Genomic DNA, 15,295 nt, shown 5'->3' on the forward strand with positions numbered 1-15,295 from the left:
AACCTGCTAATCACATATACTGCATGTCCCTTTAAATACAATAAAAACTCTTACTTTAAACATGAAATGTTCCTAAGTCCTCAAACTTTAAAGAGTCAAAACCACTTCTTGCAACCTATCAAATCATCGATCTTATGTTCTGAATGTGTGTGTGTGTAGATTTTTCTACTGTGGATCATAATTATAATCGGCTGTCAATACTATGGCCGTATGTCAAACTTCTCTAGTCTTCACTTAAATATCTACTTTCAAATGTGCCAATTCAGACAATCAAGATTAAACTTTATGTTTAAACTGGAGTTCCCATCGTGGCGCAGTGGTTAACGAATCCGACTAGGAACCATGAGGTTGCGGGTTCCGTCCCTGCCCTTGCTCAGTGGGTTAACGATCCGGCGTTGCCGTGAGCTGTGGTGTAGGTTGCAGACGCGGCTCGGATCCTGCGTTGCTGTGGCTCTGGCGTAGGCCGGTGGCTACAGCTCCGATTCAACCCCTAGCCTGGGAACCTCCATATGCCGCGGGAGCAGCCCAAGAAATAGCAACAACAACAACAACAAAAGACAAAAAGACAAAAAAAAAAAAAAAAAAAAAAAACTTTATGTTTAAACTAAATGCCCTCAATATGATTAGTCTGCATTTCTGCTCACAGTATAGCTAAAATAAATAATTTTCTGAGTGACTGATAAACTTTTGTATATTGGTCCTATACACATTTTATCAGGTCAAAGACCTCTAATTTCAGATTCTCAGTTCTAATACTGATGTTTTAAATTAGTAAGAACTTCAGCTTTCCTTAAGTGTCTTTGTTTAGATCGATATTCTACTTCTACATCATCATTTTTGTTTTATAAACCAACAGGCTTACCATCTGTGAGCTCCTTGAAACTAAACATAGAGTGGACAAGTTTAATTTTAATTTGTACTAGTTTCCCTAATGGGAGGCAATTAGTCTATGGGCCATGAAAACCACTAGTTTCCATTATCCTGGATCTTTCTTCCCTTGGTAGATCCTACAAAATATCTAGAGACTAAATTCAGTTACTTAATCACTTTAAAGTCCTTACATAGCTTTTGTTTTAAATAACCACAGAACCAAAATTTGAGAGATTGAAACTAATTATGACTTTGGAAACAGATATTTTAAGAAGATGAAAATTTTCAGGAGTGTGTCTAAAATAAATATACTTGTTTCTAAAGGAGAACTTCTTCAATGCCTAAAATATTAAGGTGAAAGTAAATAAATGAGTCACTCTTCTTGGTTCTTGATATCTATTTTGAATCCTATTTTAGAGAACTCTGAGTACAAATCTCAGCTCAGCTAAATTTCTGAAAGATACAAGACTAGGAAAGTGGACTTGAATAATTTTATCCTTTTTGCCTACTATGTAGGTTTCCAACCACTCTAAATCTCTCTTTTTGGGGGTCTTTTTAGGCCATGCCTGTGGCATATGGAGGTTCCTAGGCTAGGGGTCAAATCAGAGCTGTAGCTGATGGCCTATACCACAGCCACAGCATTGGGTTTCAGAGGCGTGTCTGAGACTTACACCATAGCTCCTGGCAACACCAGATCCTTAACCCACTGATCAAGGCCAAGAATCGAATCTGTGTCCTCATGGATACTAGTCAGATTCATTTCTGCTGAGCCACGACGGGAACTCCTAAATCTCAATTTTTATTTCTGACTTCCTACTAGAAGTGAACATCAGTAAAATTTTAAACCATGGATCAATTTTTTTTAAATTACTTTAATTTCAGGCTACCCCTTGAAGTGTTTAGAAATAAATTAAGAGTTCAGGATCCTTGCCTTGAATATTAAATAAACATTAACACAGTGATTTCAATGAAAGAATATTTAAGAAAGCCTTAGCAGAGTCTGAATATCGATGCTTATTCCTAATCCTGAAATCCAAAGTAAATGAACATGACTCTTTTTAAAAACAGAGGATGATGAGGAAAATGAGAAGGAGAGATCTTAATAACCAATGGTCATGAATAAAAACATTAATGAATATGAAATCTGTTTCTATTTGTCAAAGCACTTATATACTTCCAAGACATATTTAACTTTTACCATACAAATAAAAGATTCAAACTGAAAATTTAGTGCAAAGCCTAAGTAATTTTGTTAACCAGTACTCATTTATTATTAACAATGAACAATTTATAAGTAGACTGTGCTCTTGTTACTGCTCAACTTAATGGTTTATTTAACTCATATCTGCTATCCCCACTAGGAACAATGAAATAATGCAGAATATTCCATTTGTTCTCTGCTTTCAAGGTTAACTACTTTTGTTTAAACAATACCACAACTCCCCCACTGTCCATCACAATATAAGGTCTTATAGCAGATAAGTACTTTCTTTTAAAAGCAATTTGGCTTCAACAAAATGTTTATATACAAAGGAGTAATACAAAAGGAAAATAATTATGTAAGAAAAGTGTTGACCGCATATATATTATCAAGTATTCTCAACCTAAAAATATTCAACAAGAGTTAAAAACATAGACAAGTTTAACACTGTCTAGTTGTGTTGAATATGTTAGGTACATAGTCTATAACCCAGCAGTACCACTTCTAGATACATACTCTAAAGAAATCTGAACTTGTACACCACGATAAAGCTGGTGGTTATATCAAAGATGCATGCAGGACGTAATGAAAAATAGAGAATCAAGCCTATTTTATTCTCCTCATACAGAAAAAAGCACATACTCAAAACTACGGTTATTGAAACTCACAAATACATAGTCACTAAACACAATCTTATGAGAAGCACTGAACTGAAGCCTTCAACCCATGCAGTAATACTGCTTCTCTATTGGAAGCAAAATCTCCTCTATTTTGAAGATATTTAATCACAAAGCAAACCATGGTGCACTAAATGCAACACAGATGAAATCATTAGTTGGATGGCAGAGAAAAATATGCATTCTTATTTCATTAGTCAATGCTCCTGCAAACACAGAGATTTCAAATTATATTAAATAATTAAACTCAAAACACTTTTTTCCCAAAATACATTTTCACCTATCCTTAGTCCTTGCTTGCCAAAGACCAATTCAGACTTTAATCAAATTAGAACTATTTCCAAGTATACTATTATGAATTAAAATGGTATAACAAATCTTTTTTTTCTCCTCCCGGAACTTGGCCATAGAGTCAGTATAAAGCTATGTTCTCCTTTCTACACTATTAATGAAATGTAAGTAAAATACAGAGCTTTTCAAACCCCAATTATGTAATAAGAGATTCATTTCCAGTGTGCTTAAGGATATCAAACAATTTGAATGCCACTTGTGTTAAAAATATTTTTAAGGAAGTTCCCGTTGTGGCGCAATGGTTAACTAATCCAACTAGGAACCATGAGGTTGCAGGTTCGGTCCCTGCCCTTGCTCAGTGGGTTAACGATCCGGCGTTGCCGTGAGCTGTGGTGTAGGTCACAGACATGGTTCAGATCCCGCGTTGCTGTGGCTCTGGCGTAGGCCGGAGGCTACAGCTCCGATTCGACCCTTAGCCTGGGAACCTTCATACGTCACGGGAGCGGCCCTAGAAATGGCAAAAAGACAAAAAAAAATAATAATAATATTTTTAAGGAGTTCCCTTCGTGGCTTAGGGGAAATGAACTGACAGTATCTATGGGGATACAGGTTCAATCCCTGGCCTCGCTCAGTGAGTTAGGATCTGGCATTGCTGTAGTGTAGGCTGTAGACATGGCTTGGATCTGGTGTTGCTGTGGCATAAGCCAGCAGCTGCAGCTCCAATTCAACCCCTAGCCTGGGAACCTCCATGTGCCACGGGTGTGGCCTTAAAAAGACCATATATATACATACATACTTTTTTTTTTTTTTTTTTAAGATTTATATCATTAGGAGTTCCTGTTGGGGCTCGGTGGTAACAAACCCGACTAGTATCCATGAAGATGCAGGTTCAATCCCTGGCCTCACTCAGTAAGTTAAGGATCTGGCATTGCCATGAGCTATGGTGTGAGTCAAAGATGAGGCTTGGATCCCACGTTGCTGTGGCTTTGGCATAGGTAGGCAGCTGCAGTTCCAATTAGACCCCTAGCCTGGGAACCTCCATATGCTGCAGGTGCAGCCCTAAAAACAGACAAAAAAAAAAAAAAAAAAAAAAAAAAAAGATTTATCTCCTTTACTAATTTTTACACACTGCCAATTTACTAACTCAGAACATAGCATGATCAATGACAAATTTTTATTTAATAATTCATAACAATGGAGCTCATATTAATATTCAATATATAGTACCATGGTCTATTTGACCCAAATTGAACCAACATAATATATTAAAAAGTTTGAAATTTCCCTATTTCTTAATCGTTTACTATCTAGGAGGAACCTCAATGATATATCTAACTTTGAAATTAGTAAGTCAAAAACAGGAATTAGAAAATGCAGTTACAAATTTACTTCTGCCTCTTAAGCTATGAGACCTTGACCAAGTTATGGAACACAAAATCCATGTTTCCTTATTTGTAAAATGGAAGGACACTATTACATATGCTCTGCAAAATCCGACAAGACTGATATAAAGAAAAAATTTAGTAATCTATGTAAAAATTCTCTGAAAAATATAAAACAAAAAGCAGAGAAAGGTGGTATTATTAGTATTAAATAGCTATTATCCCAAGAGCATTGAGTATACTGAAAATGAATTACTGTATTCTTATCAGAAAAAAATGCTTAATCTGCTATTCCCATAAGGTTATTAAGGTTTTTTGTTTTTTGTTTTTTTTTTTTTTTGTCTTTTGTCTTTTTGTCTTTTGTTGTTGTTGTTGCTATTTCTTGGGCCGCTCCCGCGGCATATGGAGGTTCCCAGGCTAGGGGTTGAATCGGAGCTGTAGCCACCGGCCTACGCCAGAGCCACAGCAACACAGGATCCGAGCCGCGTCTGCAACCTACACCACAGCTCACGGCAACGCCGGATCATTAACCCACTGAGCAAGGGCAGGGACCGAACCCGCAACCTCATGGTTCCTAGTCGGATTCGTTAACCACTGCGCCACGACGGGAACTCCAGGGTTTTTTTTTTTAAAGGTACGCATTAAAATTTTTTTTTTAATTTATAAAAGAACAGAAAGCTGAATATAAAGAATTCAGAAGGCAATATACTGACAAAATTTGAGCAATACAGGGACATTTGTCCTGTGTGGAGGAAGACATATTACTACGAAATAATTTATGAAAAGCAGTATCAACTCTTTAAACTAGGTGGAATGAAATCATACTAGGGAACTAAAATACAATAATATTTAATACTTGTTCTCAGACTCACCTCTGCCCATTTAAGAATACAGGTCAAGCAGAAGACATGATTACAGCTTTCTGGAAAACCAATTTCCTTCTCTAATAGGCAACTGAGACATATTGGACATCTGTCAGCTTCACTGTACAACAGGCCAGTGGTTGCAGTATTATCTTTGTTTTCTTCACCTATAAAGTTAAGCAGCCATATATACTTTCAATTTCTCCAGATCAAATGATTTTTATTTGTGGCAGCATCCTGGACTAAATACTCTAAAAGGGCCCTCCTACTACAAAGTAATTAAATATTAGATACACCTTGAACACAAGACCTCCAACATTTACTAATTTACATTTTAATGGAGGAATGAAAAGAATTTTTCATGAATGTAATTTTAAAATAAGTAATAGTCACATGGTTCAAATACTTTAAAGTAAAAAAGGTTATAATGACAAATCTCCCACTCAAATCTACCCCCATCCATCCAGTTCCTCCCAATGCAACAAGTAACAAACTTTAAGTTTGCTCTGTGTTCTTCCAAAGACAACAAGATGGAATATATAGATAAGCAAATCCCAATATACAGTCTTTCAAACTTTTTTATTCACACAAATGTTAAAACACCATACACACTAATCTGCATTTTTGTTGTTGTTTTAATCTACAGGTAGGACATTCACATGTTTTCAACATCTGGCTATTACGAACATCACTTCAGTGAAAATCCTTTCATTTCACATTTTTAACAGTATATCTACACTTGATCTTGGCCAAAAGGCGGAGAAACAATTAACAGAATATCTACAGGATAAATTCTTAAAAATGGAATGCTAGATCAACATGTATGTACATTTGTAATCTGAACAGACACTGTCAAGTTATACCCCTTAGGATTTGTACTAATTTAAATACCTACCAGCAACAAATGCACCCAACACACAAAAAAGTATGCATTGCTGGCTCAAGAGTAAAAGAAACTCCAGGATTCAAAATAAAACAAAAATAAAGAAATAGTCAGCTGAAATATGAACAGTATACACCAAGCAAATGGAAAAGCTGAGATGGTCTTGGGAGCACAAGTCCATACTAATGTTCAGATCTTGTCCTAACCCTTAGGACCAACCCAGGTAGGGGAACTGATCCTGAGACATTCCAATATTAAGCCAAGACCTTCAAATGGAGCTAAATTTAGTGGCCCCAGCATGGATTCAGAAAAAAACACATACAAATCCTCTGGAGGAAAGCATCCCTAATTTAGGTCCTAAGGATTACACAGATTACAGGGATCAAATATGAGCTCATAATCAAACATTACCTTTTGAGTAAGCATCAGCAGAAACAAGAATGTTTTTAGATATATTTATATATCTACATATTTATGTATTATACCTTTATTTAGATGCCCACTGGCTTCAAATATCTGAACTTTCAAATACTATGTAGAATAACTAGCAGCAGATCAGACCCAAAAGTAAAGACTACTTTTGAACTGGAAGAAAGATTTGAAGTAACTATCTAGACTGTAAAAAACAAGGAGATGAAATCTGTGAAAGAGAGGTTGGGAAGTGAGGTCAGAACAAAATCTAACATATTAATTGAAGCCCAGAAGAGGAGAATAAAGGGGAGGCAGTAGTTAAAGCAATAATGTCTGGGAAATGATAAACAAAAACAAATATAAAACATAATCCAACAGATAAAGGACACACAAGGCATGATAAAGAGGATAAATGAAAATAATCAATGCGTAGAAACGATGTAGCAAAACTTTACATCAAAGATAAAAATAAGATTTTAAAGGAAAAAAGAGGGAAAAGACAGATCATTTACAACAGAATGACAATGAGGCTGAAAAGACATTTCCTGAGAGCCAGTAAGACAACCAGAAAATGGCTAATAATATCTTCAAAGTGCTAAAAGCCCAAAAAAAATGATCAATCCAGATTTACATATCTTTGAGTAGCTCTGAATAGGATAAAATAAATACAAAAACTTGAGTTTACCACCAAGAGACTTTCACTAAAGGAGCTTTCCTTAAGATTTTTTTTAGGAATAAGAAAAGGAACAGACAAAAAAAAGGAAAATAACAAAAAATGTCATTCTTAAATCAGTAAGGAGCAAAAAATTTAAGAGTGCTCAACAAACTAAAAAACTTGACATGGAAGATAAGACATCAATCTTATCATGAAGGAGAACAGGTTAAAAAAAGAGTGTACTTCTTATTTAGGCAGCTTATTTCAGTTTAAGAACAAAAAATATAAGTACAAAAAGCTCCCAGTATTATTTTAAAATGTAATACACATGAACAATTTGGAAACACTAAGTGCTGCTTTCCACACACAAACTTTATAAAAAGTAAGTTACCTTCCATGTCTTCATACTCCTGATCGCCCACATTTAGGGTATAGAGAGTTTTCTTCTTCATTTCTCCTTGAAAAAGGGATTCCTATAGGATGAATTATAACAGAGAATTTTTTATGTTTGCCTTGTCTCAATAATATAAATATATTTTTTAAAAAACCAAACTGTAAGAAATTATTTTACACATGAAAGAACACAATACAAGCCAAGCCAGTAAGTTTTTTGAATAAACCAATACACTTTTATACTCCTTGCCACCAAGCACATAGTCTTACTGAAAGGAGAAGACATATTAAGTAAGAAAGACTAATGATAAATTTTTTGCTACAGACATAAATACAATTGGCACTTACAGAAAAGATCAGTTTGGACTACAGTTTTCATTGAAGTTGATAGGTTATGTGTGCTTAAGGAGCTTAACGCAATTGAGGAGCAATACAGTATAAAGGAATAAAATGGCATTTAGCTAGGCCAGTCTGACAAGTGAAAGAAAGTGGGTGAAAGCGCAACTGTGTATATACAGTAAGGAGGGATAGGCATATAAACCAAGACATGTATCTGAAAGATTACAGTGAAGGTAACAAGGGCAATAAGAACAATATAAATCAAGCAGGGCTTGATTACAGAAGGAAGGCTCTCTAATGACTGACGGAGAGGTTTAGATAGATTCAGTCTTATGACTGCTCTGAAGAAGACTGAGGTGCAGTTAAGTAATGTAAATGAATCTTTTAAAAGAATGATCTGCCTGCAAAGCACAGAATGGGATTACAGTGGGGAGAGATTAGAGGCAGACACTTGAATAGCTAGAGTGAACTGGTTGTGGAGAAAAAGCAAGAAATCAAAAGAGCTGAAGAATTTCTGAGATTTGGTGACTGAATAAACACTGGGAAGGAGTAAAAGATCATTCTGGTCTAGAGGACTAGGAAAATGGTGATTACAAGAAGCAAGATAAGAAAAAGAGGAAAGGAAAGGAATTTGTTAGGCAAGGGGAACAAATTTATGAGGTAAAATTATTTTTTAAGTCAACTCAGAATTCTTTCTTGAACTGATGCAAGACAAGTAATTGCAATGAACTATTCAAATATATTTTGGAACATCTAGGCATAAGAAATCCCCAATTTCATCAGTTGTGTTGCATCTCCCATGTATATAAGAAGTAATTTTTCTTTTAGTTTGTTAAAAAAAAATGTACAAATGCTAGTATCTACATTAAACATACGTATTGCCTAGGAAAATTCTCTATTAGGTCAAATAGGAGAAATGCAAAGGCGCATACTTTTGTTCAAAACCCAAGTAGAAAGTAAGAAACTAACACATATAAGAATAACTCAAAGGTTTTAGTAGGTTAAAAATTTGAAATTTGAGTCAGGATTAGAGTTACTTTCAAAAGGTTAATTCAATTTCAGTCTGCCTTAATAAAAGTAGAATGTCAAGGACAACAGAAAAAACCTTTTCCCCTTCAGCCTATATTTGCAACATTTGTTTTAGTTCTGGTGCCATTCTTTAGGTCATATAACACCTTACAGACTAAGTTAAATACATTGGCTTAAAGAGTGCCAGTAAGGGCTTTTAAGCAGAAGAGAAAGAAGGCAAAGGGAAAAGCAGAGGCCAGCAAGGATACTACTGCCATAACCTAGAGGGGGAGATGACAGTGGCTTGTACTAGAGCAGTAGCAAAGGTGATGAAAAGTGCTCAGATTCCAGCAATGTTTTCAAAATACAGCCATAAGGATTTGCTGACAGACAGAGGGTGGAGTATGTGTTAGAGAGCAAGAGTCCAAGATAATTCCACAATACTTTGACTTCAGCAACCAGAATGATGGAATTGCTGAGATAGGAGGTTACCTTAAAATATTCAGATAGTCACAGATTACTATTCTACTTGATATTTACTCAGAAGGACAGTATCAATATGATTTTGGAACTTGCTACAAATTCAAGATACCTCAGACACCATTCTAGACTAGCCGATAAGAATCTGCACTTGACAAAGAACTTCTGTACAGTAAAGCCTAAGAAACACTGCTCTAGAAACTTCCAAACCTAGCTGATTTTAGAGTCACAGTATACTCCTGTATGATAATTGAGTGTAATTCTTTATTTGGGCAAATTCATACCATCTCCCCATTTTATCCTAAATTATCTGAAAATTAAGAAATATTTAAGTTTAACTCAATGTAATAAAATGTCAACTTGAAAATTAACACAGTATTTCAGAGTTCCCGTCGTGGCATAGTGGAAACAAATCTAAGAACCATGAGGTTATGGGTTCAATCCCTGGCCTTGCTCAGCAGATTAAGGATCCCAGCGTTGCCTTGAGCTATGGTAGAGGTTGCGGATCAGATCTGGCATTGCTGTGGCTGTGGTTCAGGCTCGCGGCTACAGCTCTGATTAGACCCTAGCCTGGGAACCTCCACATCCACAGGTGCGGCCCCAAAAGGACAAAAAAAAAAAAAGGAAAGAAAATTAACACAGTATTTTAGAAACCTAGGAAGTGTTCAGAAAATGTAATACACTATCCTTTTATATAGCTAAATAATTTATACTCTACTGGGGAGTCTAACCTATGCTATTTTCCCATTTCTTCCCTAAGAATATTAAGCTTATATTTATATATTTACATGTAATAAAATTTATAATTAATACTTTACAATATTGTCTTTAACTCATGCAATGATCTGTAACAGTTCATCACTGAGCAATTGAGAGACCTCTATCAAGTTACAGACTGCCTTTTTTTACATGCTAGAAATCTGCTTTAAAAACTGTTTAAGTGTTCCAAGTTTTAGAAGTTGTGTGTTTCTTCTTGAACATACCATGTTTTATTCACTGTTTCCATACCTAAAAACAATTATGCCACGTTACCAAATCATTCATTCAAAGTGATGGGATGTTATTTAGCACTTCACTAGATAAAACTCACGAGTTTCAGTTCAACAACTTATCACAACTTGTTCATGTTCTATCTGCCTGGACTCCAGTTTTTAATCTAAAACTCCAGGGTTTTTAATACTAGTTTTGCTATGAACTTCCAGTAACATAAATACAGGGATACAATACAGACTCATGGTTCTAGTGAGTAATTTGTGGTCAACAAAAGACCTAAGATAAGCTATAAGTGGGCTGGACTATCCTTCCTTGCAGTTATCCAAAAAGTTAGATATAACCCAATTTCACAATATTAATATTTATGATTCTATAATCATGTCATATTCCACCTAGATCATTTATTAGTTCTACTAATAAATTCTTTAATTATCTATAAGACAAACCAAAATTTCTTTTAATTTCGGTTTATCCCAATTTTCAAAAAATGTACATTCATCTAAAATTTTAGGTAAACCGTTTACTTTTCAGATGATTTTAATTTATAAATTTCAATCCTTAATATCTCTTCCCAGGCTAGAGTTTCTACCTTTCCAAAATATCTTTTTAAATCTCTTATCCTTATCTTAAAAATATCCCTCATCTTTCAGGTTGCCCTATTCTATTTCATTACATTTTGCTTCTGTTATGTGTCAGAAATTCTATTCTAAATATATTCATAAAGCAGTTTGGGAAGAATGACCTAATCTAGAAATTTTATGTATCATAAAAGCCATCAACTTCAAATTTGGAGTAAAAAAAAAGCATTGGTACAAATCAGTTTTCAGGAAGCCAAAAATTCATTTTCCTATACAAATCTAGGAATACATCAGAGTCTCAAACCAGCCATTACAGTACATTCAAGTAACAGTATTGTATGAGATAGTTCAGTTAACAGTGTTACCCATGCGCTATCAAAGCACTTGAAATATGGCTAGGGCGAGTGAGGAACTTAACTTTTATTTAAGTTTTGATTAAATTTAAGTAGTACTTGACAGCACAGTACTCTTCAGTAGATAGGAATGTCCCTTTAGCACAGGTTTTAGAAAAAGACTGCTGGATTCAAATATCACCTAGTCTGCCACTTGCTAGTAGTGTGACAACTTCTTTATGCCTGCTCTTCATGTACAAAATGGAGATAAAGTAGTAACCATTTCAGTCATCATGAAGATTAAATTACATGATCACATAATCCATTTAGGGTGTTCAGCACCCAGACTAGCACAACAGAAGTACTCAACAACTAGCACATATGCACAAACACACGAATTCTCCCAACCTCAAAGACATTTTAGGTGTATCATATGATTAAGATTGATAAATCCAGGAGGAGCTCCCACTGTTCAGCAGAAATGAATCTGACTAGTATCCATGAGAATGCGGGTTCAAGCCCTGGCCTCTCTCAGTGGGTTAAGGATCCGGCACTGCTGTGAGCTGTGGTGTAGGTCATAAATGTGACTAAGATTTGGTTGTTGCTGGCATATGGTTCAGAGGCCAGCGACTTACACCTCTGATTCGACCCCTATCCTGGGAAACTCCCTATGCCACAGGTGTGACCCTAAAAAGCTGAAAAAATTTAAAAAAAGATTGATAAATTTGTATGACTATCATTAAGAACAGATTTTCATTATTAAACAAGTTTTAAACTCTCCTGTATTTCAAAGAATATCCACATATAGAAAGGTATGAGTAAAAAGTTTACAAAATTTAAATTGTCAAATTAAATTCTTCAAACAGATTTTATACAAAATAGATAAGTTCTTTATTTTACACTATTTATCAAGATTCCTTTTTATCTAGAAATAAAAATATTGAAGCAAGACACAAAATCTAGGATTCACAAAGTAAATAGCCCCAGGATTTTTGTATCCTGTTTCCTACTTTATATAGTTAAAGGAGATAAAACACTAAATGCTATTAACATATTTTAACTCCAGCAAAAAAGAAGAGGTCATGTTTAAGTGAAGCTACAATCACAATTTTCTAGGTGGTACCTAAGAGTGTCACTTAAATATTTTTAGTAAATTTACAAGTATTTCCTAGGCTTCTTACCATTCTTACCTAAGATTCTTCAGGTGGGTTTTCCATCAAACTATTCTGGAGAGGGAATTATGAAAATTAGTCCTATTTTACTGTACTTTCACCCAGATGCTCCCTTACTTAACTTGGGTTTAGAAGAAATGAGAATAGGAAAGTGTAAATTAGTACTTATTATAGAGGGCCCCCAGATATGAGTATAATTTATTTAGAATGTAAGATACTTTGATAGAGTGACTATATGCCTGCAAATATGAAGACATACATAGGTACTGGAAGCAAACAATAATGAAAACATTTTGTTCAGTGAAGGAGAAGCTCAAAAAATCACATTTCAGCATATGGAGGGAAAAAAAGTGAAAACGAAGCAATGACGAATTAGAAAAAGAAACCTACCCCAACACATAGACTAGGTCTTATCGTCTAAGAAGGCAATTAAGAAAAAGATATTTAAACAGCCCATAAATTCAACTACTAATATTTAAATTTCTTCCTGATCTACAGTTCTTAAGTATCCTTAGCCAGTAACCACTTTTTTTTTTCAACAAGCCCTACACCATACTCCCCACATTTCTAAAGCCTGTTAGTTCATAAGTTAACAAATATTTAGTCAGTGCTCTCTATTTTCTATGCACCACTAAGCCTTAAGCACTAACACATCTGACAGAAACAAAAATAAAAATCAACAATAACAACAGAGTATAGCAGGTGCTATAATAGATGTAAGCAGAAGGTACTATAGAAGGACACAATGAGCACCGAATTCTTCCAACATAAGCCTTTGTAAAAAAGGATTCCCAACTAAGACCAAGTAGATTTTAAAAATATTTTACCCCTCTCCCAACTGTTCTGTACCATTATAACATTTACATCTTTAAAGGGCTCAGAAATGGAAGTGTCAATTTTAACATAATAGTGAGGATTTTAACTTTCAAAACAAAGGAAGGATATTCACAAGTAAGAGAACACAGGTAAGTTGATTTTCTGGCCATTTTATATTTCCTTTATTGACCATTAGGCAAACATGAAAAATACACTGTGCCTGACCCCACACAATAAAGGTTTATCTCCAGAAAAAGCTTTTCAGACTAATGTTTGAATGGAGAGGTGGAGGGAAGAATCTTTTCTCTTTTTTTTTTTTTCAAATTTCATAAAATAGTACATTTTTCATACAATTATAATATCACATTAACTAAAACCAAATATCATGAATTTAAAAAATAACTACAATATAATACTCAATGGAGAAAATCTAAAAGCCTTCCCCCTAAAATCTGGAATGAGACAGGGATGCCCCACCCTCACCACTTTTATTCAACATAATAGTATTGGGAGTCCTAACCACAGCAATCAGACAAACAAATATCCAAATTAGAAAAGAGGTAAAACTGTCACCCTATGCAGAAGACATGATACTATATATAGATAACCCTAAGAACTCCACATAAAAACTACCCAAACTGATCAACGAATTCAGCAAAGTAGCAGGATACAACATTAACATTCAGAAATCGGTTGCATTTCTGTATACTGGATGAAATATTAGAAAAGGAACATACAAATACAGTATCTTTTAAAATCGCACCCAAAAAATTAAATGCCTAGGAGTGTACCTGACTAAGGTGAAGGACTTATATGCTGAGAATTGTAAAACATTAATCTAGGATATTAAAGAGGATTCAAACAAATGTAAAGGTAGTCCCTGATCCTAGATTGGAAGAATTAATATTGTTAAAATGGCCATACTACCCAAAGCAATCTACAGATTCAATGCAAAATTACCCTATCAAATTACCCGTGACATTTTTCACAGAACTAGAACAAACAATCCAAAAATTTATATGGAACCATAAAGACCCAGAATTGCCAAAATGATCCTGAGGAAAAAAAAAAAAAAACAAGCACGAGGCATAACTCTCCCAGACTTCAGACAGTATTACAAAGCTACAGTAATCAAGACATGTGATACTGGTTCAAAAACAGACATACAGACCAATGGGAAAGAACAGAGAACCCAGAAATAAACTCAGACACCTACGCTCAATTAATATTCAACAAAGGAGGAAAGAATATGAAATGGGGAAAAGACAGTCTTCTCAGCAAGTGGTACTGGGAAAACTGGACAGCCGCATGTAAATCAATGAAACTAGAACACACCCTCACGCCATGCACAAAAGTAAACTAAAATTAAGACAAGACACCAACAAGACACCACCAAACTCCTAGAAGAGAACAGAGGCAAAACATTCTCTGACATAAACCATACAAATGTTTTCTTAGGTTAGTCTCACAAAGCAATAGAAATAAAAACAAAATATAAATCAATGGGACCTAATCAAACTTAAAGCTTTTCCACATCGAAGGAAACTATTAAAAAAAAAAAAAAAAAAAAAAAAAGACAACCTAAGGAATGGGAGAAAACAGCTTCAAACACTGCAACCAACAAAGGCTCAATCTCTAAAACATACACTATCAACTGATAGAACTCCACAGCAAAATAAAAACAAAAACAAAAAACCAAAAAAACCCCCCAAACAACCCAATTTAAAAATGGGCAGAAGACCTAAAGAGGCTTTCTCCAAAAAAAACAGACAGATGGCCAGCAGCACATGAAAAAATGCTCAACATCACTAATTATCAGAGAAATGTAAATCAAAACTACAATGTGGTACCACCTCACACTAGTCAGAAGGGCCATCATTAGCAAGTCTACAAATAAGAAATGCTAGAGAGGGTGTGGAGAAAAGGGAACCCTCCTACACTGCTGGTGGGA

General features: G+C 34.9%; 1 protein-coding gene across 5 annotated transcripts in view; it reads right to left on the bottom strand.

Annotated features, from left to right (window-relative positions):
* Positions 1-15,295, bottom strand: part of SCAF11 (SR-related CTD associated factor 11) — a 67,733-nt gene that overhangs the window by 41,247 nt on the left and 11,191 nt on the right. For 4 of the 5 annotated variants that reach the window (XM_084957175.1, XM_084957173.1, XM_021092989.2 and 1 more), the window contains exons 2-3: positions 7,625-7,706; positions 5,294-5,451 (exon numbers count right to left, since the gene is read on the bottom strand). Coding sequence is in view for 2 of the 5 variants with exons in the window: in XM_021092989.2 (XP_020948648.1) it covers positions 5,294-5,451; positions 7,625-7,685 (219 nt within the window). In the remaining 3 variants the exon portion in view is untranslated. Of the gene's footprint in view, positions 1-5,293; positions 5,452-7,624; positions 7,707-15,295 lie in introns of those variants that run through there. The other variant, XM_005664158.4, reaches the window with a different exon arrangement.

The sequence above is a fragment of the Sus scrofa genome, chromosome 5 (assembly GCF_054392235.1).
Source record: "Sus scrofa isolate SSC_HxYL_T2T_F1_AM1 chromosome 5, Sscrofa_HxYL_maternal_Yorkshire_Landrace_v2.0, whole genome shotgun sequence".
Taxonomy (NCBI): domain Eukaryota; kingdom Metazoa; phylum Chordata; class Mammalia; order Artiodactyla; family Suidae; genus Sus; species Sus scrofa.